This window comes from Bacillus rossius, chromosome 8 (genome assembly GCF_032445375.1).
Source record: "Bacillus rossius redtenbacheri isolate Brsri chromosome 8, Brsri_v3, whole genome shotgun sequence".
Classification (NCBI taxonomy): Eukaryota; Metazoa; Arthropoda; class Insecta; order Phasmatodea; family Bacillidae; genus Bacillus; species Bacillus rossius.
In genome coordinates this window covers 545,699-570,103 of record NC_086336.1, presented here as the reverse complement: position 1 = coordinate 570,103, position 24,405 = coordinate 545,699, and the positions used below count along the sequence as shown (strand labels likewise).

Genomic DNA, 24,405 nt, shown 5'->3' with positions numbered 1-24,405 from the left:
GCCCCAGCAAACCCACACTTTATAAACATTCTGTTTGTGCCATTTCAACTCAAACCAAGGGTACAATATGTTTTAATGGGCCTTGACCTCAGCATCATTTTACAATGAAAATTATTTTAATTGTGACCAAACTGAGTTAAATTTTTTACAGAAAAAGACTTCAGCAGCTGGGTAAACATATTGTATTATAATATTCACAATGTCAGTTAATTTATTTATTTATTTGATCAAACACTGATTATATTTGTGGTCATGTTTCATTTTCATTGTATTTTTCTGAAATATGACTAGTCTAATATCTTGTGTAACTTACACAGACTTTTAACATTTATACTGAATGTTTTATATTAAACAATCTTTTTTCCTCTTGATGTATAGTACCTAATCTTAAGCATCAGTGACATTGTTTAAAAAAAATATATTCCTGGAAAAAGGTACTTCTTTTTCTACTATCCACACAATGACTTTATTAAAATATATTTATAAAAGCTGTGTTCTGCTTGGTGAGTTTAAGTTATTACGTGAGGTCTGGTTTCCTTAGTAGAGTGAAGGCTTGTGTTAACGCCTCGTCAAAAGTGGAGTCTGAGTTTTAATAAAGTTTCTTATTTGCCTGTATAGAAAGTTTTAGTATTTTTCCTTCATTTAATTGATATTTTTTACTATTAATTATGATAATGTAAATTTTTTTAATAAAATAAAATTTAAAAAACCAGTTTCGTTGTCACAGGTGCAATCACTCTATATATATAAAGTAATTAAAATTTAACCCCAATTGTAACTTTGCAATACCCTGCCTTCCCTAGCTTTTAAAAGAATTTTTTGAAAAAGGAATAATTTGTATGGTTTCTCAGTATTGCAAGGTATCACAGTCACCGCAGGCATCTCGCAGTCAGGTGTCGCAGCTCTGTCCTGGCCTCCAATCAGGTGCAGGGCTTCTGTCTACTGCATGCAGACATCAAGCATTACTGGTTTTACTAGACCTGTACTATTTCTAGTTACCACAAGCCATTTCTTATTGACCAACAAATAATGAGTTTTATAACACAGTCTGTATAACATGTTATGTCCTACTGTGTGTAGGTTTTGGAGAGCGGTGGGCGCCCCAGAGTTCGACGTTGCTCGCAACACACTGAACCTCATCTACAATCAGACGTTGTTCTTTGTTGGGTTTTACTTCAGCCCCATGCTGTCCGCCGTCGTCGTCTGCAAGATGTACGTCATGTTTTATGTCCGTAAGGTAATGAGACAGCTTCGGGCACAGTGTTATTGAGGAAACATATTCTTAGCTGAATTCTGTTGTAGAGTTTTGGCCCTGATCATTTTAGTGTTGGTTATTAAATTGTCTCTAGTTTTCTAGCCTTTGGATTAATTTTTTTAATTGCCTGTGGTAGCATACTGAGTACATAGTGATGTACCAATTCAACTGTTTGACATCAGAATCTTTCATTATTCCCAATTTTCTGGCTTATTGATGTGCTTTTTTTTTCAACCAAACTCTACAAGCCGATACACGTGGAAGAGTACAAATTCATTCATTCACTGATCACCAAGGTTTTCTGTTTAATTTTTTTCATTGTTTCATTTGCATCTATTACCGCAGATTTACTATAATTTTAATCCTTCAAAATTGTACACACAAACATTTTGGTATTCCTAAATCAACTTAAAAGTTAGGTTATGATAGAGTTGGTAGCAAACTGGTGTCTTGTTTATTGGAAGCATCATGGGAAGATAATAGGCAGGAAAGGGGAGGGGGAAATGAGACCGGAGTCTCACCGGGCGGGTGCCCCGTGCCCTCTTCACTGGCTCAGACTCCTACAGGTACATATCACATCCCTATCCCTTAGTTGTTCTCTTGTGTGATTGGTCACTCACCTCACTAACACTGCCTTCCTCTCGAGTTCACCGAGTGTGGTTTTGAGGTGCTAATTTGATACTGCACAATGGACAACTGTTTAGCTTGGTTTTATGTCTGAATTGCAGCTTATATTAATTTGAATGTCTTGTATTTTGTAGTTTCGGTTAAACATAACTGTGCTTAAGAATGTAGTTGGGCCGAAGTGTGTTCTTGTGCGTTCGTAGACTGGTTTGTGGAGCACGTGGGATTAGCTACACAGATATCATCGTGTGTCTGAATCCGTCGCTCTAGGGTTTGTTACTGAGATATCTGGTGGATACAGTTCAGTCCAGAGGATGATACTGGTAGGTTCCACTGTCAGTGTTGTCCTGTCCAGCTTATCTCTAAGGCTGCATGTTGATCTCGCTTCCTTGTCAGTGGTATGTAGTGTGGTAGATTGTAGGATTTCTGAATAATAAGTATGTCTCAAGCCATCATATTGGGTTCATAGTTTCGTACGTAATCTACGTACATGTGGGTGCCAATTATATATGTATTTATATATTGTTAACAAGATTATTTCAGTCTAGTCAATGTATTTACTATTTGTTAAATTACTACCGTTACATATTCTACATATGCAGCTAGCATAAATGGTACATAAAGTTACGTAACATTATATTGCAAACACTTCCCAGCGTACTCTTATTTTTATATTTGTGCATTTTTTTTTATGTAAGGTTAATTGTACATAATTACACAACCGGAAAACACATTTCTTCTGCTGTTAATGTTTCAAAACAATGGAAAAGATGCCAATTTGGAATGGCCTGCTGTACGTCAGAGATTTGTAACAGCAGACAAACTTTTAAAAAAATATTTGTCTCAAATTTACATTTTTTAGTTGAAACTTCTTTGCTGAGGGGGCTACAATTTTTGAGCGTTATGAAAATTCCTATTGCATGAAGGGAATAGTTAGGTACGTGGTGGGAGAACCTGTAGAGAAGAGTGTGTTGTTTAAAGATATTTTTCCGTAAATTTTGCTTACTCATTTTTTATGTGCTTTTACGATTTTCTTTTGTATATTTTGCTATGGTTGTTTGGTTTGAAAGTAGGACAATAGTTTTCCTAGTTCCATAAGCATTAGAGAAGTACAGATTTATTTTTGGTAGGTCACATGTGTCTTATGGGCGACTTTGCAAAGCATCATTGTCTGTTTTCATGGCTGAAAAGTGTTTTGTCATTAGTTGTAAAGGCTGGTTTTCATTAAGGCCAGTAATTTAGTCGAATGGTGAGTAATGGAGTAACCTCATCGTGTGAACAGAACTGTAGTAACGTCAAATGGTTTAGTAAAAATCGGCAGTACCCAAAGTGTTAAAAAATCTAAAACGTTGGTCACTTCATATTTACATGTATGATAAATCACAATAAGTGTTTTTAATGTTGAAATTAACCAAGGCCTAGGCCTATATGGTTTTGGAATAAAAGAAAAATCGTAACAATAAAAAGGTAATATTAGATAAAATGCCTACTGAGTTATCTGTTACACTGCTGCTTGTTGTGGAGGGGAGGTTGGCAATCACAAGGAGAAGCCGGAAAGTGACGAGTGTCGCTTGTCGGGGTGGTGTGGCGTGTGCAGGTGGGAGCGCTGAAGAGCTGCGTGCCCTCGCATCGCTCGTGGCGTGCTGCGCAGACACACACGCTCTTCCTCTGCCTGGCGTTCCTCTCTCTGCTCGGAGTCTTCATTCTCCACGGCTACATCGTCACCAGGTTCGTGGCCCCTTCCCGCCTTAGCCTGCACACAGTGGAGTCTTGGGCTGTCCCCCTGGTGGTTCGTTTCTTATAGAGCACCGTAGTTTAGTACACCCGATCTAGACTGATCAAAACCAAAACTAGTTATCTTGATGGTGAGTATTGCCAGGAGCATTCTCCTGGGAATAAAAATGTCATTGGTGGCTCTATCTTTCAACAGCAACATTTGTTTTGTAATTTGTGGATTGCTGGCTTATGAAAGTCGCAGCGGCCCCTGCTTGAACAAGATTACCTGCTTTTCCGTTGCCCGTTCGTGCAGGAGTTCATGAATTATGATAGCCCTAGACCAGTCAAACTGCAGACCCTAGTTGCAGTTCGGCGGTGTTCTGTGCACGTGTAGCAGTTACCATCATTTAAGCTATATTTGAGGTGCCTTATTTGTATATTAGTATAGGTTTAAGTGCATTAGTGTTCTTGCTTTTTAGTAATATTATATTAGCTATTACTAGGGCCTGGAAAATTTCGGTGTTTTCAGTATGCAAAAAGCGGTACTTTCAAATTAGAAAAGCGGTGGTTTAAAGTCGGTATTTTCGTTATGCAATGGATATTTTACCGGTATTTTAAATGTTGACAAAATTGTGCAGTTATTGAATTAAATAGTTTACATATTTAATAAACAATCCATGTATACTAGGAATAGACTAATCTGCATAATAACAGCCAATTAAATCCAAAACAGTTACACAAAACAGACACGTTGCTATAGTTGTTTGCAACTACAAATTTTCTTTTTTTTTCTGCTGCCGATGCCACATGCTTAGCCGAATTTAGGTGTTTTTCAATGGAATTTTTTGTGTTAAATGATACTTTAACCTTATGTGAGTATTAGTGATCTGCAAATACGTAGAATCCCGCGAGAATTCGGGCCAATTCCCCCCCCCCCCCATATATATCCAAATACATAAAAAATCACCTTTGTTCGCATAGATTTCATTATCAAATAGTCTATGGAGTAAAAAAGACAACTTTTTAAAATTCATTTTACACCTCGGACTCGCATACCCTGAACAATGGGTTCCGATAAATACTCGCGCTAAGTGAAATTGCGTCACCTGAGTTTGGCTATGCTAGCCGGCTGGTGGTTATTTTCGTTCAAAACATGGCGAAGGAACTTGTGTGGATCAGGTAGAAAACATTCGGCTATAAACGAAAGATATAAGAACAATGCTATCCTGAAATGCTGTGACATGTTTTTGGAGTAGATAATCACAGCAACAGACCGACAGGATGCGCTCCCGCCCTTGCCGTCAGCGATGTTTATTTTGACAGCTCAAGCAATTATCTTGTCCACGTCCCTTCACAGCGTAAAAAAAAAAGAAAAAAAACGTTGGAATGCAGATGGAAAAGTAACTATGCAGTAAAATAAATATATTTACGACCCTGCTAAATTTTTTATTCAATAAAGTTCGAGGTATTAGTGATTTTTCAGCAGAAACTGCTGTGTGACTAATAAACAAATTGTTTCATAATAACTTAAACTTATAAAGTATTTATTAACGGCGAAGGACAGTCATATAAGCCCATAAAAATATTTATTTGACCGAGAATGGACTATACAACCTGGCTTTTGTCGCACGCGGTGTGGGAGGGGAGAAGGATGCTGACAGTTTCTCACGCAGAAGGTTGAAATAAGGGAGGGAATGTGTTGAAATGTTATTTGGTAAAAGGGGAGGGTTTTTTTTTTTACATGGTTTGTGACTCTGGGAGGGATGAGCCTTGAAGAATTAGCAGGGGATGGGAGAGGTAAGCGTCACGTCACGTATGACGTAAAGCCGCCACTACCGCCAGCCTGGCCACACGAGTTTCTTACGCTCTCGCAGAAGCTACCACAGCGGCTTTTCGTGCAGGCGGGTAAGATAACATGACAGCTGAGACGGCTTTTCGTGCGATAGTGGACGCGCCGAGCTCGGCTAGACACTGCCGCGTGGACAGTCTAGAGGGGTGGTATCTATTTTTAGCTGTCTTTTGTATGCCTGTCTGCTTACAGTACAGCTCTCACCAAGATAAACGTGAACACATAGCACCCAAAAAAGTGTAACGGACTTGTTTTTCAGCCGATTTTACTAAAATTTTCGACTTTCTCTGCTCAAATTTTTCACGGTTTCTCAAAAAACGGTCGTATAAACGGAATGAACGCATCAGAGGGGGGTCGCATCGGCGGGATTCTACTGTAATGGTACTTTTCTGGGATATATTCGCAGTGTAATATATAAATGTTGTGGTTTTCGCGAATGTACTTTTCGCGTTTTCATGCGAATTTTTGCAAAATTCGCGATTGCGAAAAATTCCAGGCCCTAAATATTACTTTTTTATTTCTGCTATTTATTTGATACAACTTTAAAGATGTTGGATACACAGCTATAATAATTTTGTTCACTACAGTCTGCTTGGCAACCACATTGCGAGGACTGCAGAAAGGCTGATAGAGCGCTCTTGTCTTCACCGACCGCACATCAGAGCCAGAGGATCTCTCTGTGCTGTTACCACTTGTCTGGCACCCTTCCTGCCATCCTACTGGTGCAGATGCTAGTGATCTGTATGGTCAACAAGTTTGAAGAAGTGTAATGGCAGGGCTACTTGTCAGTTCCACACTATCTTTGGCAGAATTGACAGGTATGCTCAAGCCAGCAGGCCCGACTGGTGCACCAGGGCAGTGCACCAGCAGGCCCGACTGGTGCACCAAGGCAGTGCACCGGCAGGACCGACTGGTGCATCGGGGCAGTGCACCGCAGGCAGGCCCGACTGGTGCACCGGGGCAGTGCACCGGCAGGCCCGACTGGTGCACCAGGGCAGTGCACCGGCAGGCCCGACTGGTGCACCGGGGCAGTGCACCGGCAGGCCCGACTGGTGCACCGGGGCAGTGCACCGGCAGGACCGACTGGTGCACCGGGGCAGTGCACCAGCAGGCCCGACTGGTGCACCGGGGCAGTGCACCGGCAGGCCCGACTGGTGCACCGGGGCAGTGCACCGGCAGGACCGACTGGTGCACCGGGGCAGTGCACCAGCAGGCCCGACTGGTGCACCGGGGCAGTGCACCGGCAGGCCCGACTGGTGCACCGGGGCAGTGCACCGGCAGGCCCGACTGGTGCACCGGGGCAGTGCACCAGCAGGCCCGACTGGTGCACCGGGGCAGTGCACCGGCAGGCCCGACTGGTGCACCGGGGCAGTGCACCGGCAGGCCCGACTGGTGCACCAGGGCAGTGCACCGGCAGGACCGACTGGTGCACCAGGGCAGTGCACTGCAGGCAGGACTGACTGGTGCACCAGGGCAGTGCACTGCAGGCAGGCCCGACTGGTGCACCAGGGCAGTGCACCGGCAGGCCCGACTGGTGCACCAGGGCAGTGCACCGGCAGGCCCGACTGGTGCACCAGGGCAGTGCACTGCAGGCAGGCCCGACTGGTGCACCAGGGCAGTGCACTGCAGGCAGGCCCGACTGGTGCACCAGGGCAGTGCACCGGCAGGCCCGACTGGTGCACCAGGGCAGTGCACCGGCAGGACCGACTGGTGCATCGGGGCAGTGCACCGCAGGCAGGCCCGACTGGTGCACCGGGGCAGTGCACCGGCAGGCCCGACTGGTGCACCGGGGCAGTGCACCAGCAGGCCCGACTGGTGCACCAGGGCAGTGCACCGGCAGGACCGACTGGTGCATCGGGGCAGTGCACCGCAGGCAGGCCCGACTGGTGCACCTTGGCAGTGCACCGGCAGGCCCGACTGGTGCACTGGGGCAGTGCACCAGCAGGCCCGACTGGAGCACCAGGGCTGTGCCGCACTTCTCAAAGAGGTCAAGCTCCACACAGTTCAAGAGGATGGTTTTACAAGTTCTAGGATGACTGTGCATGCTGTTGATGTGAATCTGAACACTGTCAGATGTGTGCTGCATGTTATCAGTGTTTCGGCAGATTGTGACCAGTCAGGGATTTCTTAACATGGTGTTGAAAACACTGTGTTTTTGAGAATATTTTTTTAAATGTTTAAACCAAATATATTTTATTTGTACTTATGTACTGAGCATCCTAGTGATATAAATATACTAAACATACTGTTTTGATGGATAGTTACCTAGTTTTATCTGTACCATGCACGTCCAGTTTTGAACGTCAACAGTATACGAGTGGTAATGTAGAAAATAGACCTTATAAAATTTGTCTTCAAGTTTAACAAAATCAATAACATGATATTTTCCAGCACTAGTGTTCCTAATACATTCAGTGACCAAATTTTTAAACCATTAGAAATATTGGGTTACAGGTATGTGATTGGAAACATATTAGTTTTCGGAACATGTATCGCAGTTGGCTTTATTGGGCCATCACTGAGTTGCACTACATCTGTGTACCACCATCATCCTGCAGTTCTGCTGTTGGTTTGGTTTCCAGTGAGAGGCTTTGCCACACCACAGGGCCTCCAAAGTTGCGGTTCAACAGACCGTTCGTAGCAGGACGAGAGGGGTCAGGCTATCAGCAAGTGAACTACTGGACATGTAATAAGTCTGAGCTAGTGCCACGTGCATGTGAGCCATTACCAATCCTGCATCTCACAACCGGGTTGGTGCGGTGTGTGTGCGCAGAGTGCAGACGTCGCAGACATGTGGTCCGTTCAGGGACTACGACTACATGTACGAGATGATCCTCACTGGCGTGCTGGACCTGAAGCAGGACAGCATCTTCTGGAACATCGTGTTCTTCCTGGTGCGGCCGGGCGTGTTGGCCTTGCTGCTGGTCGCGCTCAGGTGACCGGCCTGCCCTGCGAGCGTCCGTGTGTCCCGTGTGTCCGTGTGTCCGTGTGTCGTGCCCGGCCGGTGCCCGAGCGTGCTCGTCCTTGTTGCAGCGTGGCCACCTACTACATGCGGGCCAAGGCGCGCGCTCACGCCCACATGGTGGCCATACTGCGGGACATCCTGCAGACGGAGGCCAAGGACAAGGACTTCCTGCTGTCGTGCATCTCGCAGTCCGGTACGTGTCGCTCTCGTAACTGTGCAGGTTAGCGTGTTCACCGCCCGTCCGCCCGGTGACCTCTCGTCTCCTGCAAGTCAGCACTAACATCTTGTGTCGGTCCACGTAGCGGTACATATGGCTGTGGATTCATCCGCCGGAAAGAACAAAGTCCTTGGGACTGGGTAAAGAAAGAAGGCGTTACAGTTATTACTTGTTATTGTTAAGGGAAGGTAAGGGAAGGCGTCAGAGGGGCTGACTAGTGCTCACGTCGCTGCTCAGTGCCGGCAGCTACGAGCAGTGGGGACGGAGGAGTGGGGAGGCTCCTCCATTCTCACAACACTGGAGTGTTCCTTGGAGTGTTGATATTCCTCCTCTGGTGCTCCTGCAAACTATCCGTGTGACTTTTTATTCCACCTGTTGCAAGAGGATGATGGGAAAATTCACACTTCCTTCCTTCGTTGGAATTTCCCCCCCATTACAAGGTCTAAGTTTTGTTGAGGATATTAAAATGGGTCAGGGAATTAGAGGTCCAGCATTGAAGTTTTCTGAAAGTAATGCTAGCTACCACTTCATGCTGGATGGCAAACACTCAATAAGCACATTTTATTTGTTTTTATTGCAGGTTCGAGCTCCCTGCCCTTGATTACGACTGTCCACAGGAATTTGCAAAGAAGCGAAAAATAGTATTTTATTTTTAAAGTATATTTTGTGTTATTATTTTTATTATATATATTTTACTTTTTGTTTGTTTCAATTCTCTTGTGTCATATTTAATAAGACAATTTTTGGAACATTATAACTTATAATTTTTATTAGATAAATCAACTAATTTTAATGTTATTGTCTAATTCAAAAGTTTTTTCCTATTATTTGATTTTTTTATGTTTTTATATGTGTTTTTATGTGGAATATTTTTTTAAAATTTTTGCTTAGATATGTAAATCAAAATCTTATTAGGGCATTATCTTGGAATGAATCCATAATGTTGGTGTGTAAAAATGTTGGTTAGTCACTTTCCTCAAATGTATTATATTGTGTGCCATATCATAATAAAAAACTTTATTTTAAATGTTATTTGTGAACTGCGTGAGAAGTAGTCTGAATCTTGTTCCCACAGTTGTTCCTGCCCCTGAGCTTATATTCATCCCAGTTGTCTTGTATAGCTGCTTTTACTGCAGTGAAAATGCTCGTTTCATTTTATGCTTACATAGTTAATGTAAATGAAGAATACAACATAAGCTGATGTAACAGGGTATATATGCCATTTAACATTAGGTTAGTTTAATTTAATTTAATTTAAAAATTGTTCCTTTAGTTGATATAAATGAACCTTGACTGGACCACTGGAGGTGAGACGCGGTCGGGACCGTGCAGCGTGTGCCGTGTGTGTGCCCCCTCCGCACCACACTGTACACTGGCTCTCTTTTCGCGTGTAGCACCATGATAGCTTCCTGACGTGTGTGGATCATAAGTTAAGCTAAATCCAGCTGCTTTAAATTATTTTAAAACTCTGGATCTCCTGCTTTTGTTGCCAAATAAAGGCTTTTGATTAAAAAAAACAGCATATGGACTGCAAGTTCATGCATGATGAACAAACATGCAACTGACAAACACTCAGCTTTACATCATTTCTTGATAACAAAACACGCATATTTATAATTTCATTTTAAACCTAAAAAATAAAAAAAGTGAGTGCATACTTACTTATGCGCAAGAAGTTATACTTGCTAGCCATGATTAAATAAGAGTTACCGTTAAAAATAAAAAGAAAGATACTGCAAAAAATAACTTAAAAATAAAAAATGTAAAATAATCTAAAATAATTATAATACAAATATTATATATAAAATTAAAAAATACCAAAAATACATATACAGTAAGTCCTCTATTTACGTCGTTTTGGATTAACGTCGCTAATGTTTGAGTACTCATGTTTCAATTTGAGTTGTCGCCGATTCACAATAACGTTGTTTACAATGACCGTAAATCTTTATTTTAACCAAAACACCGTATATAATTCGTTTATAATTCTTTGTTTCCTTCGGTAGTTAATTTATGCTATGTAGCGTAAGCTACACGTTCACCACCTTATCTCATCATACATCATGAGGGACGCTTCCTGCTCTCCGCTGCTTTATATTTCAATCAATAAAGGTAATAAAGCAGCTGGTTAAATAACCATTCTATAAAGCTGAGAAGTACTAGTTGGACTTGTTTCCCACGCTGTCGGTTGTCATTTGCTGATAAAATTGCCTGTTGTCACGTCTGTATGCCAGCGCTTCCGGCCGACCTTGGGCCGTGGCTGGCCGGTGGCATGAAACATGGCTCATTTTGCGTCGTTTCTATTTACGTCGCGGTTTTCAGGAACGTAACCCCGACGTAAACCGAGGACTTACTGTAGTTGCTTGTGCTTCAGCAGAGAGGTTTCCAGTCAGCCAGATTTCTTTTTAATTTTTAACTTTTAACTTTTTTACTATAATTTTAATTTTTGTATTATCGTTCTTTCAAATGATTTTACATTTTTTATTATTTTTTAAAAGTAATTCAAACTTAAGAATTTTTTTTCATGTCTTTTCTGATGCTGTCCTTTGATTTCCAGTCTTGATTTCAAGTCCTGCTTGGCAATTTTTTTACTCTTAAAACTAGCAATGTGCATCTTTATTTAGAAATAAAATTTATTTTCTAGGAGCATTTTCAGTAAATTCTGAGACAATAATCCACCATAGTCAGTCTTATTTCTACATATAACTAGTTATGTACATACTGAGAATTTTGGTTGATCCAAACATGTGATAATTATGGTGACGCTTGATTAAAATTCATAATCTTGCCTAATTAATAAATTTTTGACATGTTACAAGGATAACTCTTAAAATTGATTTTCCTTCCCCGTGGAATGTATCAAAGCTTTCTTCTGTTGTGTTCACGAGTAAATAACTTGCATGATACTTATTTAAATGTCGGACATAAAAATGGTGATTGGTATTGGTGAATAACAGAACTAATAGGACCTTGAATTTATAAATGTTAAATTAACTCTCACTGATGGAATATTAAAAGATTTTATTTAAGTTATTAATTTTAATATAAACTTTCATTATACATCTATCATTAGGCGCATTAGTTAAAGTGGATTCCGAATCGACACCTGCAATGGCATCGAAAGTTCACTGCGGAAAGGAGTTTAGATTGAGAAAGAAATCTAGGTGTTGAGATTACATAAAAATTTTAAGCTGTGATTGGTGTGACAGGTATTTTACTCAGAAGAGAGCTTAAAAAGACATGCAAAATCATAAAGCTATGCTCACAAGATAAAGGACAATGATGAAACTACAATGCAAAGTGATAATAGCATGCTATAGGATAAAAATTGTGTTCCTTGTTTTGAATGTGATTATGTTCATAGTTCTCCTGACCTCAACAAAGAACTTGGATTGAAGGAAATTGAATTTTCAAGAAAGACTGAAGACAATGGACGTATCATTATCCGAAAAGTGAGAATACATTTCAGCCGAATTCTTGTAGATTTTCCAAACTTTGGAAAAATTATGGGCACTTTAGAAAGGATGCTTTAAGATGATGATGAAGCTTCTAATTCGAAGATTTGTAAGTCTTAGCGTGATCTAGATGTCAATGTGAATGATGATGATGCTGTTAGATGGGATGATGATGACCATAATGACTATGAGGCTGGTGTTAAAATAAACAATTATAGTGACTTCCAGAATAATGCCAGTGAAGGTGTTACGAAGATGCTAGCAGTAGAAGAGACATGCATCGTTGAATGATGCAATTGATGTGGTGGACAGCTAAGACAGTCTCTAAGTGCCGGAAACTACTCACACGGATGAGATGATGAGAGAAGCGGGATTCATTAAATAATATACTAAAATTTTTATCAAAAATTTTTGATGTGACATCTAATAAATCGATGAACGCGGCTGCACACACAAAAAAGTGTCCCGTAACGCACATTGTCCCACTACGATGTGTCCCGTTACGCTCATTGTACGTTTGCGCCGCATCTCTCTTCCACTCGATTGTAACAACCATCGATTTGACTTTTCAATCATGTTTTCGTCTTTTGAATTATTAATATAATGTAATTTAACGATCGTCCACCCGTTTTCAGCACAATTGGTACGGTTATTTAAAAGTAATGTTGAATTTTCAAATATGTTTTTGTACGAACAATGGTGTTTTACAGTTACTCATAATAATTCAAATTACACCCGGGATCTTTTGCACAATGTTTTAAAAAATATTGTAACACATTATAAATAAGTTTGGTGTATTTGGGATGCGTATTTGTTATAAAATCGTATTATAAAAACTAAATAATATTATTCCCCTACCGTGCTGACATCTACGGTGACGGACGCGAACCGAACGAATCGCGATATCTACCCGCTTCCGCTGCAACCAGGCACTCGTTAATACATATTTTCCTTTGTTTATCGCGATGGGCGTTAATATTAATGAATTATAAATAAAATGTTGTGCCCGTAGCCACAATTGCATATCATTTTAAGCACTGGAAGACATAAACACGTAAAATATTCTCGATGAATTTTAATCTCGGCCCCAGCGCACCCCGAGCTTCTGGGTTGGAAATTAAAGCCGAAATTCTTTCTTAAACATACTAATACATACTTTATTAACCGCAAGGGCATTTTTATTAAATTCTACGTTTAATTTCACGACGAACAAACTTCATTGTTAAATGTGTAATTGTGAAAAAGCATAAAACATTCTAGACGATCTTGAAGTTAAATAGCAAACATGTATAAAAGTTATAGTTAAAATAATCTCTTCGTTAAAGTAATAAACATATTTGAATTAATGAGTGCAAATAAAAGTAAATTTATCAATTAAATTGTAGATTTCATTTCACTCCTTCTTTGTATCCATACAAAATAGTGATAATTCAATAAAAAATATTCAATTTTATTCATAAAAGTATGCAATCATTTCATCAATGTTTTGTTATTATGATGTCATGTTAAACTATCGCCCGTAAACCGACTTTACAGACAACCAATTTTTTTTTTAATGTATCTTAATTAAGATGGACTATGGGTTACTTACCTCAACCTTTATATTTTTGTGTCAGGACATACAGTTGGTCCAAGTCAGAGTCAGGACATACCCCTCTGAAACATCTGAAAATTGCAGAATGGTGCGTATTTTCTTAACTCTTTTGTACTAAAACAATATTAAAGCTATTTTTATGTGTAATTTAAAGTACCTTCCATCATTTTCCAGTAAACCATATCATGTTACCGACTCAGAATGTGGACAGAGTTCATTATACAATTTTTGGCAAAAAAAATTTTAATTTATTAGTATACTGTACATTTATGTATTGTCTTTGACTTTAAATCGTATGTGGCCTACTCGGACAACTATCAGAAGTAGCTGTAAGGTAAGACCATGATTGAACACATGGATTTTTTATGGTTGCGATTGGCATACGTAAGTTTAGAAATGTAAATACAACCATTCTAATAAATAACACAAGACAGCTGTAATTCACCAAACCCTCATTGTATGTGATTGTGTGCTAAGGGAAACATGCAATCAGTACATGAAAGTTGTCGCAAGGATGTATGCACTATTGGCAGCCTGCTAGTGCAGATAAGTTATCTCTAATTTTTGTATTTTTCACATTCTTGCAATAATTAGCATACTACTCAAAATCTAATGATCGCTGCATTTTAAAATCACTCATAGCTAAATGTGTAAGTATAAGCCAAATTTTTTAGATATTTAAAATTTTTATATTTCCTCATTAATTTGGTACATACAGCAGATTCATAGAAACATAATCCTGGCCGTGAAATGAAAAGTGGCGCTAAGATGGTGGGGAAAAGAACATTACCACAAGAAACGCTACTTTGGCATGTTGCCTAATGCCAGAGCAAGTAAACCGTTGTGTAAAGAACGAGGCGTGTGGCCGTGAAGACGGTCGGACGAGCCTGCAGGGTTGCTTTGCACGGCATTCGTGCTGTGTTTGTGTCAAAGTAATATCAAAGTGTAAAAGAATAATTGCTGTGTTTTGGTCAATTTGCAATGTGGTATGTAAATTTACCAGTATATCAGTTAATTTTATTACAACTTGTAAATAAACACAAACTATGAATGTGTAAAATTGAACTTCGTCATTTTTATTGCAAAATGTAGTGCTGTTACTATTTTCATAATGCACAGAAAGTTATGACTTATTTTAATGATACTATTATTTATAAAGTCTTATTATTTTGATTGTTATTATTATTATGAAATTTTATTATTTAATTTGTATATTGTTCGCCCGCAAAAGTTATTTAAATATATTTTTATTAATTATGTATATCTACGAGAGCTATGCTCTATGACCTGAAATGGACTTATATGGACAGCCAATTGAGTATACCCCTCTAAGGACTAATGAACTTAACGAATTAACGAGGATTTTATTCGGGGTATTACTTAAAGAAATTTTCATTGTTGGAAATTTTCGTTTTAAATTTACCGCATTTTTGTGTTTTCAATTGTATTAATAAGTGTTATTTACGGTATTTATATTGTAAATTACGCTAACCGATTTTGGTTTCGGCCAATGAGAGGCCGTGTTTTAGATGTGAGGCGTCTAGAACGTATTAATTAAAGAGGTTGGTTGTATGAAGGCGTCTGATGCCGACGCAAAGGCGCGAGGCCTATTTTAAATTTGAAATATAGCTAGCTAGATTATGCTATCCGACACTCAGGATGAGCTTAAACGACGTATAAATAAATAATGTGTAAGATTATAAGGGCATATTCTGACGGATATGTTATTAGGAGTGAAAATCTGTAAGTAAAGATCTTGCATTTTGTATCGCCCATAGACATACCCAGCTGTATGTAATTTCGTCGTAAATAACTCCGATTTGACTAAAAACTGATTAGTTTTCACGTAAAAGGTGTCAATTATCCTGAACTACGTCATGAATTATTAGTTCCAAGATTTAAATTATTATTTTATTTTGTGATACCCAGAGGTGAAATGGGAGTACAAGTTTCGTGTCTCTACCATATAAACTGAGTTAAGCCAAGGCAAATACGAACCCAAATATAAACATAAACAGTAATCATACTAATTATTAATTGTGCTATGATTTCAAACATTTTCTGGTATGTAAGAATGCGTCCGTAAAAACATCATTTGATTTATTTTCTGAACATACACTAACGAACTTTTGTGAACGATTCATGTGTGCTACGTATTTTCCTGATGTTTTAATTTACATAAGCGCATATCCACGAGTCATGTTCAGTATCGTTAGGATTGTTTTTCTGTGATTTTTTTTATCTAATTATATTAATATTGATTTTTATCTCTACACATATGTTAGTTGTCCCTGATGAATAGCAATTTTTATTATTAATAAAAACCTGAATTCTATCCCTATGTGTTGATATATGTTACCTAGCTACCTGTGTCCAAAAGTGTGTGTTTTATGATAAATAACATTTTTTTTTGCATGTTTCTAAGGGTCAGAGTACAAGAGCATAACAGTACCATTGACACATATATATATGTCTATATATATATTTTGAAAAATAGTGACAGCCAGTGTATATCGTCCCGACAACACACACACAACAAAAGGGTCTATATATAAATAAACGAGTACTATTAATGGTACTGGCACCAGCAGTAAGAACACACCGAAGAAGTTTAGCAGCAGTATAGTATAGAAAGTGGCGCACATAAACGTGGGGCCCGAGTGTGTTGACACTGAGTTGTCACACCTTATTTCAAGTTGTCATTTGATCCTGCATAGTGTATCTAATCTAGTATAATAACATGGCACACAACCACCCCACATACTCGCTCAGGAGTAGGCGTGACAGTATGTGTGAAGACTGCGATAACACAGGGAATTCAGGAAGTGACACGGCGACATCATCAGCAGGGGGTTCACCAGGGAACACTTGTGTGGAGGGACCTAGTGATCACTCTACCACCGTGACTGAGAGGTTAGGGCGGCCCACGTCACCAGCAACAGGGGAGCAGGAGGAAAGAGAGGCCACTGTCCCTAACATCACACCATTGCCAGATAATACTTCTACATCACCTGTGACACTGGAAGCACTCATGCAATTATTACGGCAGAGTAATACTCAACTAAATGCAAAATTAGAACAGAACAATACTCAAATGGGGAGGCTTACGACTGAGTTGGGAGCGCTGAGGGATCAGACCAACTCAGGATTAAAGAGCCTGGAACACAGCATTGAGGTTAGGCTGGCCCAGCAACACGAACAGGTCCAGCAGATATCTGAGCAGGTATCACAGAACAGTAGTCGTGTGGACAGTCTGGAGACTCATGTAACATCCATACGAAACATGATCTCAAATGAACACCAGGGACAAGCTAGTGCTAGGGAGGAGGTGCGAGGACATCTCCAGCATCTCGAACATAGACTGGAGGACATGGAGGTGGCTACTGCCACACTACGAGATAGAATCGAGCACCTTAGTGTACACCCCAGTCCCAGGAGTGAGTCAGCTGACCGCCAAGCTCATGTACCGTCACACACAGCCCCTGTGTCAACTGTACCGACTGCCCCAGTAGACAGGCAACCGTACCCCAGTGAGATGTACACAATTCCACTGCTACCCATCCACAATCATCCTACCGTTCAAATGGATCTGCCCAGAGAAACCCCTGTATTGAGCCCATCCAACATTGATGCGGCCACGCTCATGCACCATCCAGCTAAGCATTGGGCAGAAGCTATGCCCACGTTTGCTGGCAGAGCTACAGAGAACCCCATCCGTTTTCTGAAAAGATTTGAGGAATACACCTCAACCTTTCATTTGAGAGATACAGAGATACTGAAGTGTCTCAACAGCGCCCTGAAAGGACCGGCATTTTACTGGTGGGAGATGCTGAGTGCATCAACGCATAGTTACGCCCAGTTCCAGTCCCTGTTCCACAACCAGTATTGGAACATCCGAATACAGAGTCACCTCCGTGCACAGCTTCACACGGAGAAGTATGACCCAAGGAAGTGTGCATCCTTGGAAGCGCATCTATCAGCAATGTTTGAGAAGACACGCTACTTGGATCAGCCCATGACGGATGATGAATTCATCGCGGCCATCCTCACGCAGCTTCCACTCAAGTATCAGAAGCAGTTGTCAGGCCTGCCGTACCGTGATGTGACAGAGTTCCGCGAGCGCCTTCTCAATTATGATAAACTTGAGAAAATGGACAGAGCACCCAATACCAAGGAGGAGAGTGAGAGGGTATCACAGCCCCACCGACAACAGCCAGTCCACAACTACTGGCAGAATCGCGAGGGAAAACCCAAGGAGCTCAGACAGGCAGCGGTAAACACAATGAACTGGCAGCCAAGAGGAGGAGGACCTAGCCGGAACGATCAATACCAGACAGGCTACAGGAAGACCCCCTATTACAAGAGAAAGACGTGGTGGTCCAACTCCAGGAATTACCACAGCGATGACGAAGCAAACCACCGCCGGAGGCAGGGGGACTACCGACACAACAAGCGAAGATCATTCTCGCCAGAGTCACGGCCACCCAGGGAGTCAGCAGACCGCCGCCGGAGAGCATCGTCAGAAGACGAGCTGGAGTACTGCAAGAAGTACCGCCGTACCGACGAGCCCCGCTACAACGGCAAACCTGAGGACTACCGCCCGCCATACCACTATGCCCCCAGGACTCACGAGACGAGTGGCGGCCATGCCCAGAACAGCCACCTCTCGTACAACCGGAACACACAGATGACAACATTCCCACCACCATTTGCTGCACCGTCTACATCTCAGCAGACGACGTACTACAACCAGGGACCAGCAAATCAGTTGGCAGCAGAATTCAAAGCTGCTGTGTCTGAAGCAGCAGGGAACCGACAGTGGAATCGTCAAGAAGGAGCCAGATCACCAGCTCCAGGTGGACGTGCCAACACTGGCACGTTAAACTATTAAGGATCTCTGTACGATCAACCCTGAATTTATACCCCATTGTGACAAGGAGCCCGAAAGGACAAGACTACCCACCGGAGAAGAAGTGGAAGCATTCGTAAGAATGAAGCTCACAGCAGAAGCTGATGTACGAAGAAGAAGGAAACCAGCATCCAAATTATCTAAATTTAATATCGGCGACCTTGTGCTCAAGAAAACATCTCCTGTCAGCAAGGCATGGGAGAATGTCACCAGGAAATTATTTTTGCTTTTCGACGGACCATATGTCATAACTGACATAGTTCAAGAGAACTGTTATGCTCTGAAAGACCCATCTACAGGCCGACCAGTAGGCCGGTATAATATTTCGCAGTTGAGAGCCTACAAGAAACCTGTGTCCCAGTGAACAAGTTTGACACAAGCTAGTGAGACACCTGTATAGTACGAGTATAGGTAGCATAACAGCTGAGCGCAATCGGAATGTCTAGGTCAGAGCCAGGACCAGACCAGTATAAATGTGAAAGGTATTAAATGGTTACTGTGTAATTTGATACGCCATGTGAGGCGTATTGCAACCACTGACAGGTACCTAATGTGTAGCGGAAGTGTGATACCCGCTTGGTACATTATCGTCGCGTCGATGCGGAAGTGCAATTCCCGCTTATTATTGCCTGTAGTGAGGTGAAGTGAAATGCCACCCACACAGATGTAATGAATCTTCGAATTTAATAGTGTATTATGTGTATAATATTGTTTGTCAGTTGGTCTGCATTATTCTTCGTGTGAGTATAAGTTCACTAACAGTAATATCTGAATCTATGTAATGAGATGCGCCTATCTGTAAGTACTATCATACTAACTAGCAAAAAGAAATGTCAAGCTTATGTGTTGTCGACTAACTTGTGTGAGAGAAGTATGGCCTAGCTGTGTAAACATGGGTGAGCACTGTTCTACAAAGCATCTAAGAAGCACATGAACACTTTGCAACTACTAGCATAACAATAATAATGATAAGGTTACCTTGAATTACTGATGTGGTTACTCCATTTTTTCCGAAGCACAACACACCACTGAATTTATTAAGAATCGCCGAGATTTATCATTTTCTGTTATCAAACACTGCTGCAGAAGAAGATAAAAAAAAAAAAATATTCTTTTTTTTTGCAAATGTAATACTTTTGTTTTACACGAATTCTATGATTGAAGTAGGGCTTTGCAAACGATCTCATAGGGTTGCATTCTGCCCTGAATGCAGAGTAGAAAAGTATGCATTCCTTTCGCATACAAATCCACTCAGTATTAGAAAGCTATTTCTTTAAATTAATTTGATTGGTTATTTTAAATAATGATATTTATGAAATGATAACAAGATATATACGAGCGACTTTGTGTTATTTATTGTGAAAAAAAAAACTATACAAAAGACTTGTAATTTCATTCAACGTGGCACTTGAGATTTTGTTTGTTTATGTTTGTAATCGTCGAGTAGGCGAATATGATGTCAAACGAAGACCTGAAAAACTCAATGTCTAACAACTATGTCGCGGACTTAGTACACTGTTGCAGTAAATGTCAGCAGGCTGTATTATAAACAAGTACTAAGTTACTGCAAAATTGAGCCAGCCAGAAAAGAAAAATTTTTTGCAAGCTATCATGAAAGCATTTTTTTTTGTTTCACATAGATTTGTCAGGATAGAATTATCCTTTGCATCGAGATCATGAATCTCAAGTGATTTTAACAAGAAACAATTCCTATCAGAGAAATTTCTGAATGATATGAATACACAGTCAGGATCCTGCGAAGCCCGCATCGGATGCCTGAAAACGAAACTAATGGTTGAGATGAGAGGGAGACTGCTATACACTTTCCAAACAGCTGTTTGCGTTATATGAGAACCCAGCTGATTACAGAAAAAAAAATACTACCTTGCGAGAAATGGTAGAAATAAAAGTTCACCAGACACTCGAGTAAAATAAAAGAAAAAGAAAGGCCGCCTTCGCCGAGCGAAAAGCTGCGATAAAAGAGAGATAAAAAAAAAGGAAACACTGTGCGTTCCCTTTCCAAGCACAAGTTACACATGATGCGTGTACTTAAACGAAATCAAAACTATTGTTGATTTGTTTGCTAACATAAACAAATGCTTTTAATGATGTAATATATGAAATGTTCCTTGAAGTGATATTGTAAATATGATTTTATGTATATGATATGAGATGTTAGTGAGAATTATTAATTTTATCAATTGTTGATATTATGAAGTTATGAAAGATTGTGAGATGATGCTTATGGAAATGTACGAGATGCATAATGAAATTGTACATAGAATAAAACAGGTACAACCTGAAGGCATAAGGATGCTTAACAATGATGTACACAAACCCTTTCATTAACATAAAAATCAGTTTAGTTAAAGTTAAGCTTGAATGTTATCTAGCTAATGATACCTATTGTTAAGATGTAACAATTTCACTTTGAAAGTTATTGAATGGTTAGCCTAAGTTACTATATTATTATTTAATATCTGATGTTATTTGATCCCATTAGTTACTATTTGTTTTAATAGTTAGTTTATACTGAACTGGCTTGTGGATAGGCTACGTTAAGCACAGAAGATGTCTTAGCCTGCCGACATTCGTGCGTTACAAGTGCACGATTCACACATGAGTGAAGAGTTTTAAGACTGTTTAATGACCGGGACACGTGTTAGTTAAAATGTACACAATACGGTTCGCAACGGCTGTGTACCTATCAGTGATGGGACCCGACGAGTGCGTCCTTGTGAGAAGTGGCGGTTCCGCCGACACGAGCAGCACCGCAGACGTCCCGACGCCGCCTCTCACGTGTTCGTGGGGTAGGGCGGCATCTGCAGCCGCAGTCCGCCGCTGCAGATGTTCGCCGCGGAGCCAGGAGCCGTGTTGTCCGGTACTGCGAGCCGCCACACGCCAATCCCGCCGACGTGAGGTGTGGAGCAGGTGTTGGTGTTGGCCGCTTTGAGGTCGGGCGCTGTCCCGATGCCTCCTCGGCCGCCGCCGTCGATGTCGTTTGCACCGCGGGTGGACGTTGATCCACTGCCGTGACGTGTCCTGGAGAACGTCACATTGTTGACTCACATGTACATACACCCGCTACAGCCATATGAGATTGCTACTTACAGTAAGTATGTCCCCCCACGTCCCTCTCAACAGGAGCGGCTCAAGGGAGTAGACGCCGTCGGAGAGCTGCAGCAGGTCCAGCAGAGAAGATTTTGCGCGGGAAAACCCGTGGACCATTCGAGCGCAGGTCTGCTAGCGGCGACGACCCGATGCAAAGTGATTAAAATTGCGCGAATTGTCTGGTGTAACGGGCGAAAGGACGATAGAAAAATAAATAAATAAAAAAGGGAGGAGAAGAAGAAACTCAGTCGCTCCAAGTTTTTTTTTTTTTATGTGTGGTGCGGGCGCCGCTTGGCGACAAGGCTATTCGTTGTACACAGTGCGAGAGAGACGGTAAACTGCCAATCACATTGTACTGTTTTGAACAGGTCAACGATTGCAGTTCAATATGATTGACAAGGGCGGCAATTCTGTGCTGTTACTATTTTCATAATGCACAGAAAGTTATGACTTATTTTAATGATACTATTATTTATAAAGTCTTATTATTTTGATTGTTATTATTATTATGAAATTTTATTATTTAATTTGTATATTGTTCGCCCGCAAAAGTTATTTAAATATATTTTTATTAATTATGTATATCTACGAGAGCTATGCTCTATGACCTGAAATGGACTTATATGGACAGCCAATTGAGTATACCCCTCTAAGGACTAATGAACTTAACGAATTAACGAGGATTTTATTCGGGGTATTACTTAAAGAAATTTTCATTGTTGGAAATTTTCGTTTTAAATTTACCGCATTTTTGTGTTTTCAATTGTATTAATAAGTGTTATTTACGGTATTTATATTGTAAATTACGCTAACCGATTTTGGTTTCGGCCAATGAGAGGCCGTGTTTTAGATGTGAGGCGTCTAGAACGTATTAATTAAAGAGGTTGGTTGTATGAAGGCGTCTGATGCCGACGCAAAGGCGCGAGGCCTATTTTAAATTTGAAATATAGCTAGCTAGATTATGCCATCCGACACTCAGGATGAGCTTAAACGACGTATAAATAAATAATGTGTAAGATTATAAGGGCATATTCTGACGGATATGTTGTTAGGAGTGAAAATCTGTAAGTAAAGATCTTGCATTTTGTATCGCCCATAGACATACCCAGCTGTATGTAATTTCGTCGTAAATAACTCCGATTTGACTAAAAACTGATTAGTTTTCACGTAAAAGGTGTCAATTATCCTGAACTACGTCATGAATTATTAGTTCCAAGATTTAAATTATTATTTTATTTCGTGATACCCAGAGGTGAAATGGGAGTACAAGTTTCGTGTCTCTACCATATAAACTGAGTTAAGTCAAGGCAAATACGAACCCAAATATAAACATAAACAGTAATCATACTAATTATTAATTGTGCTATGATTTCAAACATTTTCTGGTATGTAAGAATGCGTCCGTAAAAACATCATTTGATTTATTTTCTGAACATACACTAACGAACTTTTGTGAACGATTCATGTGTGCTACGTATTTTCCTGATGTTTTAATTTACATAAGCGCATATCCACGAGTCATGTTCAGTATCGTTAGGATTGTTTTTCTGTGATTTTTTTTATCTAATTATATTAATATTGATTTTTATCTCTACACATATGTTAGTTGTCCCTGATGAATAGCAATTTTTATTATTAATAAAAACCTGAATTCTATCCCTATGTGTTGATATATGTTACCTAGCTACCTGTGTCCAAGAGTGTGTGTTTTATGATAAATAACATTTTTTTTTTTTGCATGTTTCTAAGGGTCAGAGTACAAGAGCATAACAGTACCATTGACACATATATATATGTCTATATATATATTTTGAAAAATAGTGACAGCCAGTGTATATCGTCCCGACAACACACACACAACAAAAGGGTCTATATGTAAATAAACGAGTACTATTAATGGTACTGGCACCAGCAGTAAGAACACACCGAAGAAGTTTAGCAGCAGTATAGTATAATGTATTGTAAATCTTTATTTAATTTTAATGATTTTTAAAGAATATGTTAATTAGTGTGAAATGCAAAAGTACTGAACCCACAACCAAGTCCCTGCCAGTTGGTCGTCTCATGCTGTCTCGTGCTGTCTCGTGCTGTACTGTGTGTTTAATGGTGCTGTATACACATACTGTATGTACATTTAATAACATTTTGTCACTATACACATGTATTTTGGCAGATGCTAGGTCTTTTAAAATTTATTCTGATTGATTATCATGCACTTTATGATCACGTAATTATGTTCAAAAAATTAATACTTCATTGTACCAAAGGAAAAATGACACTAATTAATTTGAATATTATGTATCAAATATTGTTATTTAAGATGTATATTCGTACATTTTAACTAATATGGTGGTCTAGAAACATTTGTGTAAAGTTACACTATTTGCACTTGTTTTCAAAATTAGTTAAATTTTGTATATGTAATAAACTAAAATTTTAATACTGAGTAGCGTGCACTGATATGACTCATCTTACCACACATTCTTACCTTGAATGAAGGAAGATAAATATTATTTTGACAATATTTTCGGTGTTCACTCTGCAACAGAAAATGTCGCTTATGAGCCATGTAGGTGTGATTTATCTGCATGGCCATCACTTAAAATAGGTCCTACTTCACAAGTATACATTATATTGTTTATATGCAATAATATAGTTAGGTACATGTGTTTTAAGTGGTTTGCTGTGTAATGAAGAAACAGTTTCATGT

At 40.0% G+C, this 24,405-nt stretch overlaps 2 protein-coding genes across 7 annotated transcripts in view; one reads left to right on the top strand and one right to left on the bottom strand.

Moving 5' to 3' along the window:
• LOC134535423 (transmembrane channel-like protein 6) overlaps positions 1 to 9,666 on the top strand; it is a 108,124-nt gene extending 98,458 nt beyond the window's left edge. The window contains exons 13-17 of the mRNA XM_063374504.1: positions 1,081 to 1,237; positions 3,477 to 3,607; positions 8,218 to 8,379; positions 8,478 to 8,602; positions 9,207 to 9,666. Of these exons, the coding sequence (XP_063230574.1) occupies positions 1,081 to 1,237; positions 3,477 to 3,607; positions 8,218 to 8,379; positions 8,478 to 8,602; positions 9,207 to 9,268 (637 nt within the window). The 3' untranslated portion in view covers positions 9,269 to 9,666. The remainder of the gene's footprint in view (positions 1 to 1,080; positions 1,238 to 3,476; positions 3,608 to 8,217; positions 8,380 to 8,477; positions 8,603 to 9,206) is intronic.
• On the bottom strand, positions 245 to 21,937 carry LOC134535425 (multiple epidermal growth factor-like domains protein 6). Of its 6 annotated transcripts, none has more exons than XM_063374511.1 (4): positions 20,469 to 21,937; positions 19,563 to 19,664; positions 13,673 to 13,746; positions 245 to 8,685 (listed from the first exon to the last, which is right to left on the bottom strand). In XM_063374511.1, exon 4 carries the CDS (start codon positions 7,528 to 7,530, stop codon positions 6,241 to 6,243), a length of 1,290 nt encoding a protein of 429 aa, XP_063230581.1. In that variant the 5' UTR covers positions 7,531 to 8,685; positions 13,673 to 13,746; positions 19,563 to 19,664; positions 20,469 to 21,937; the 3' UTR covers positions 245 to 6,240. The 6 variants fall into 6 exon arrangements, with proteins under 6 accessions (XP_063230581.1, XP_063230579.1, XP_063230580.1 ...); XM_063374509.1 differs by having other exon boundaries at positions 245 to 8,672; positions 19,563 to 20,055; positions 20,469 to 21,932; XM_063374510.1 differs by having other exon boundaries at positions 245 to 8,672; positions 19,563 to 19,661; positions 20,469 to 21,931.
• Positions 21,938 to 24,405: the final 2,468 nt, after the last annotated feature.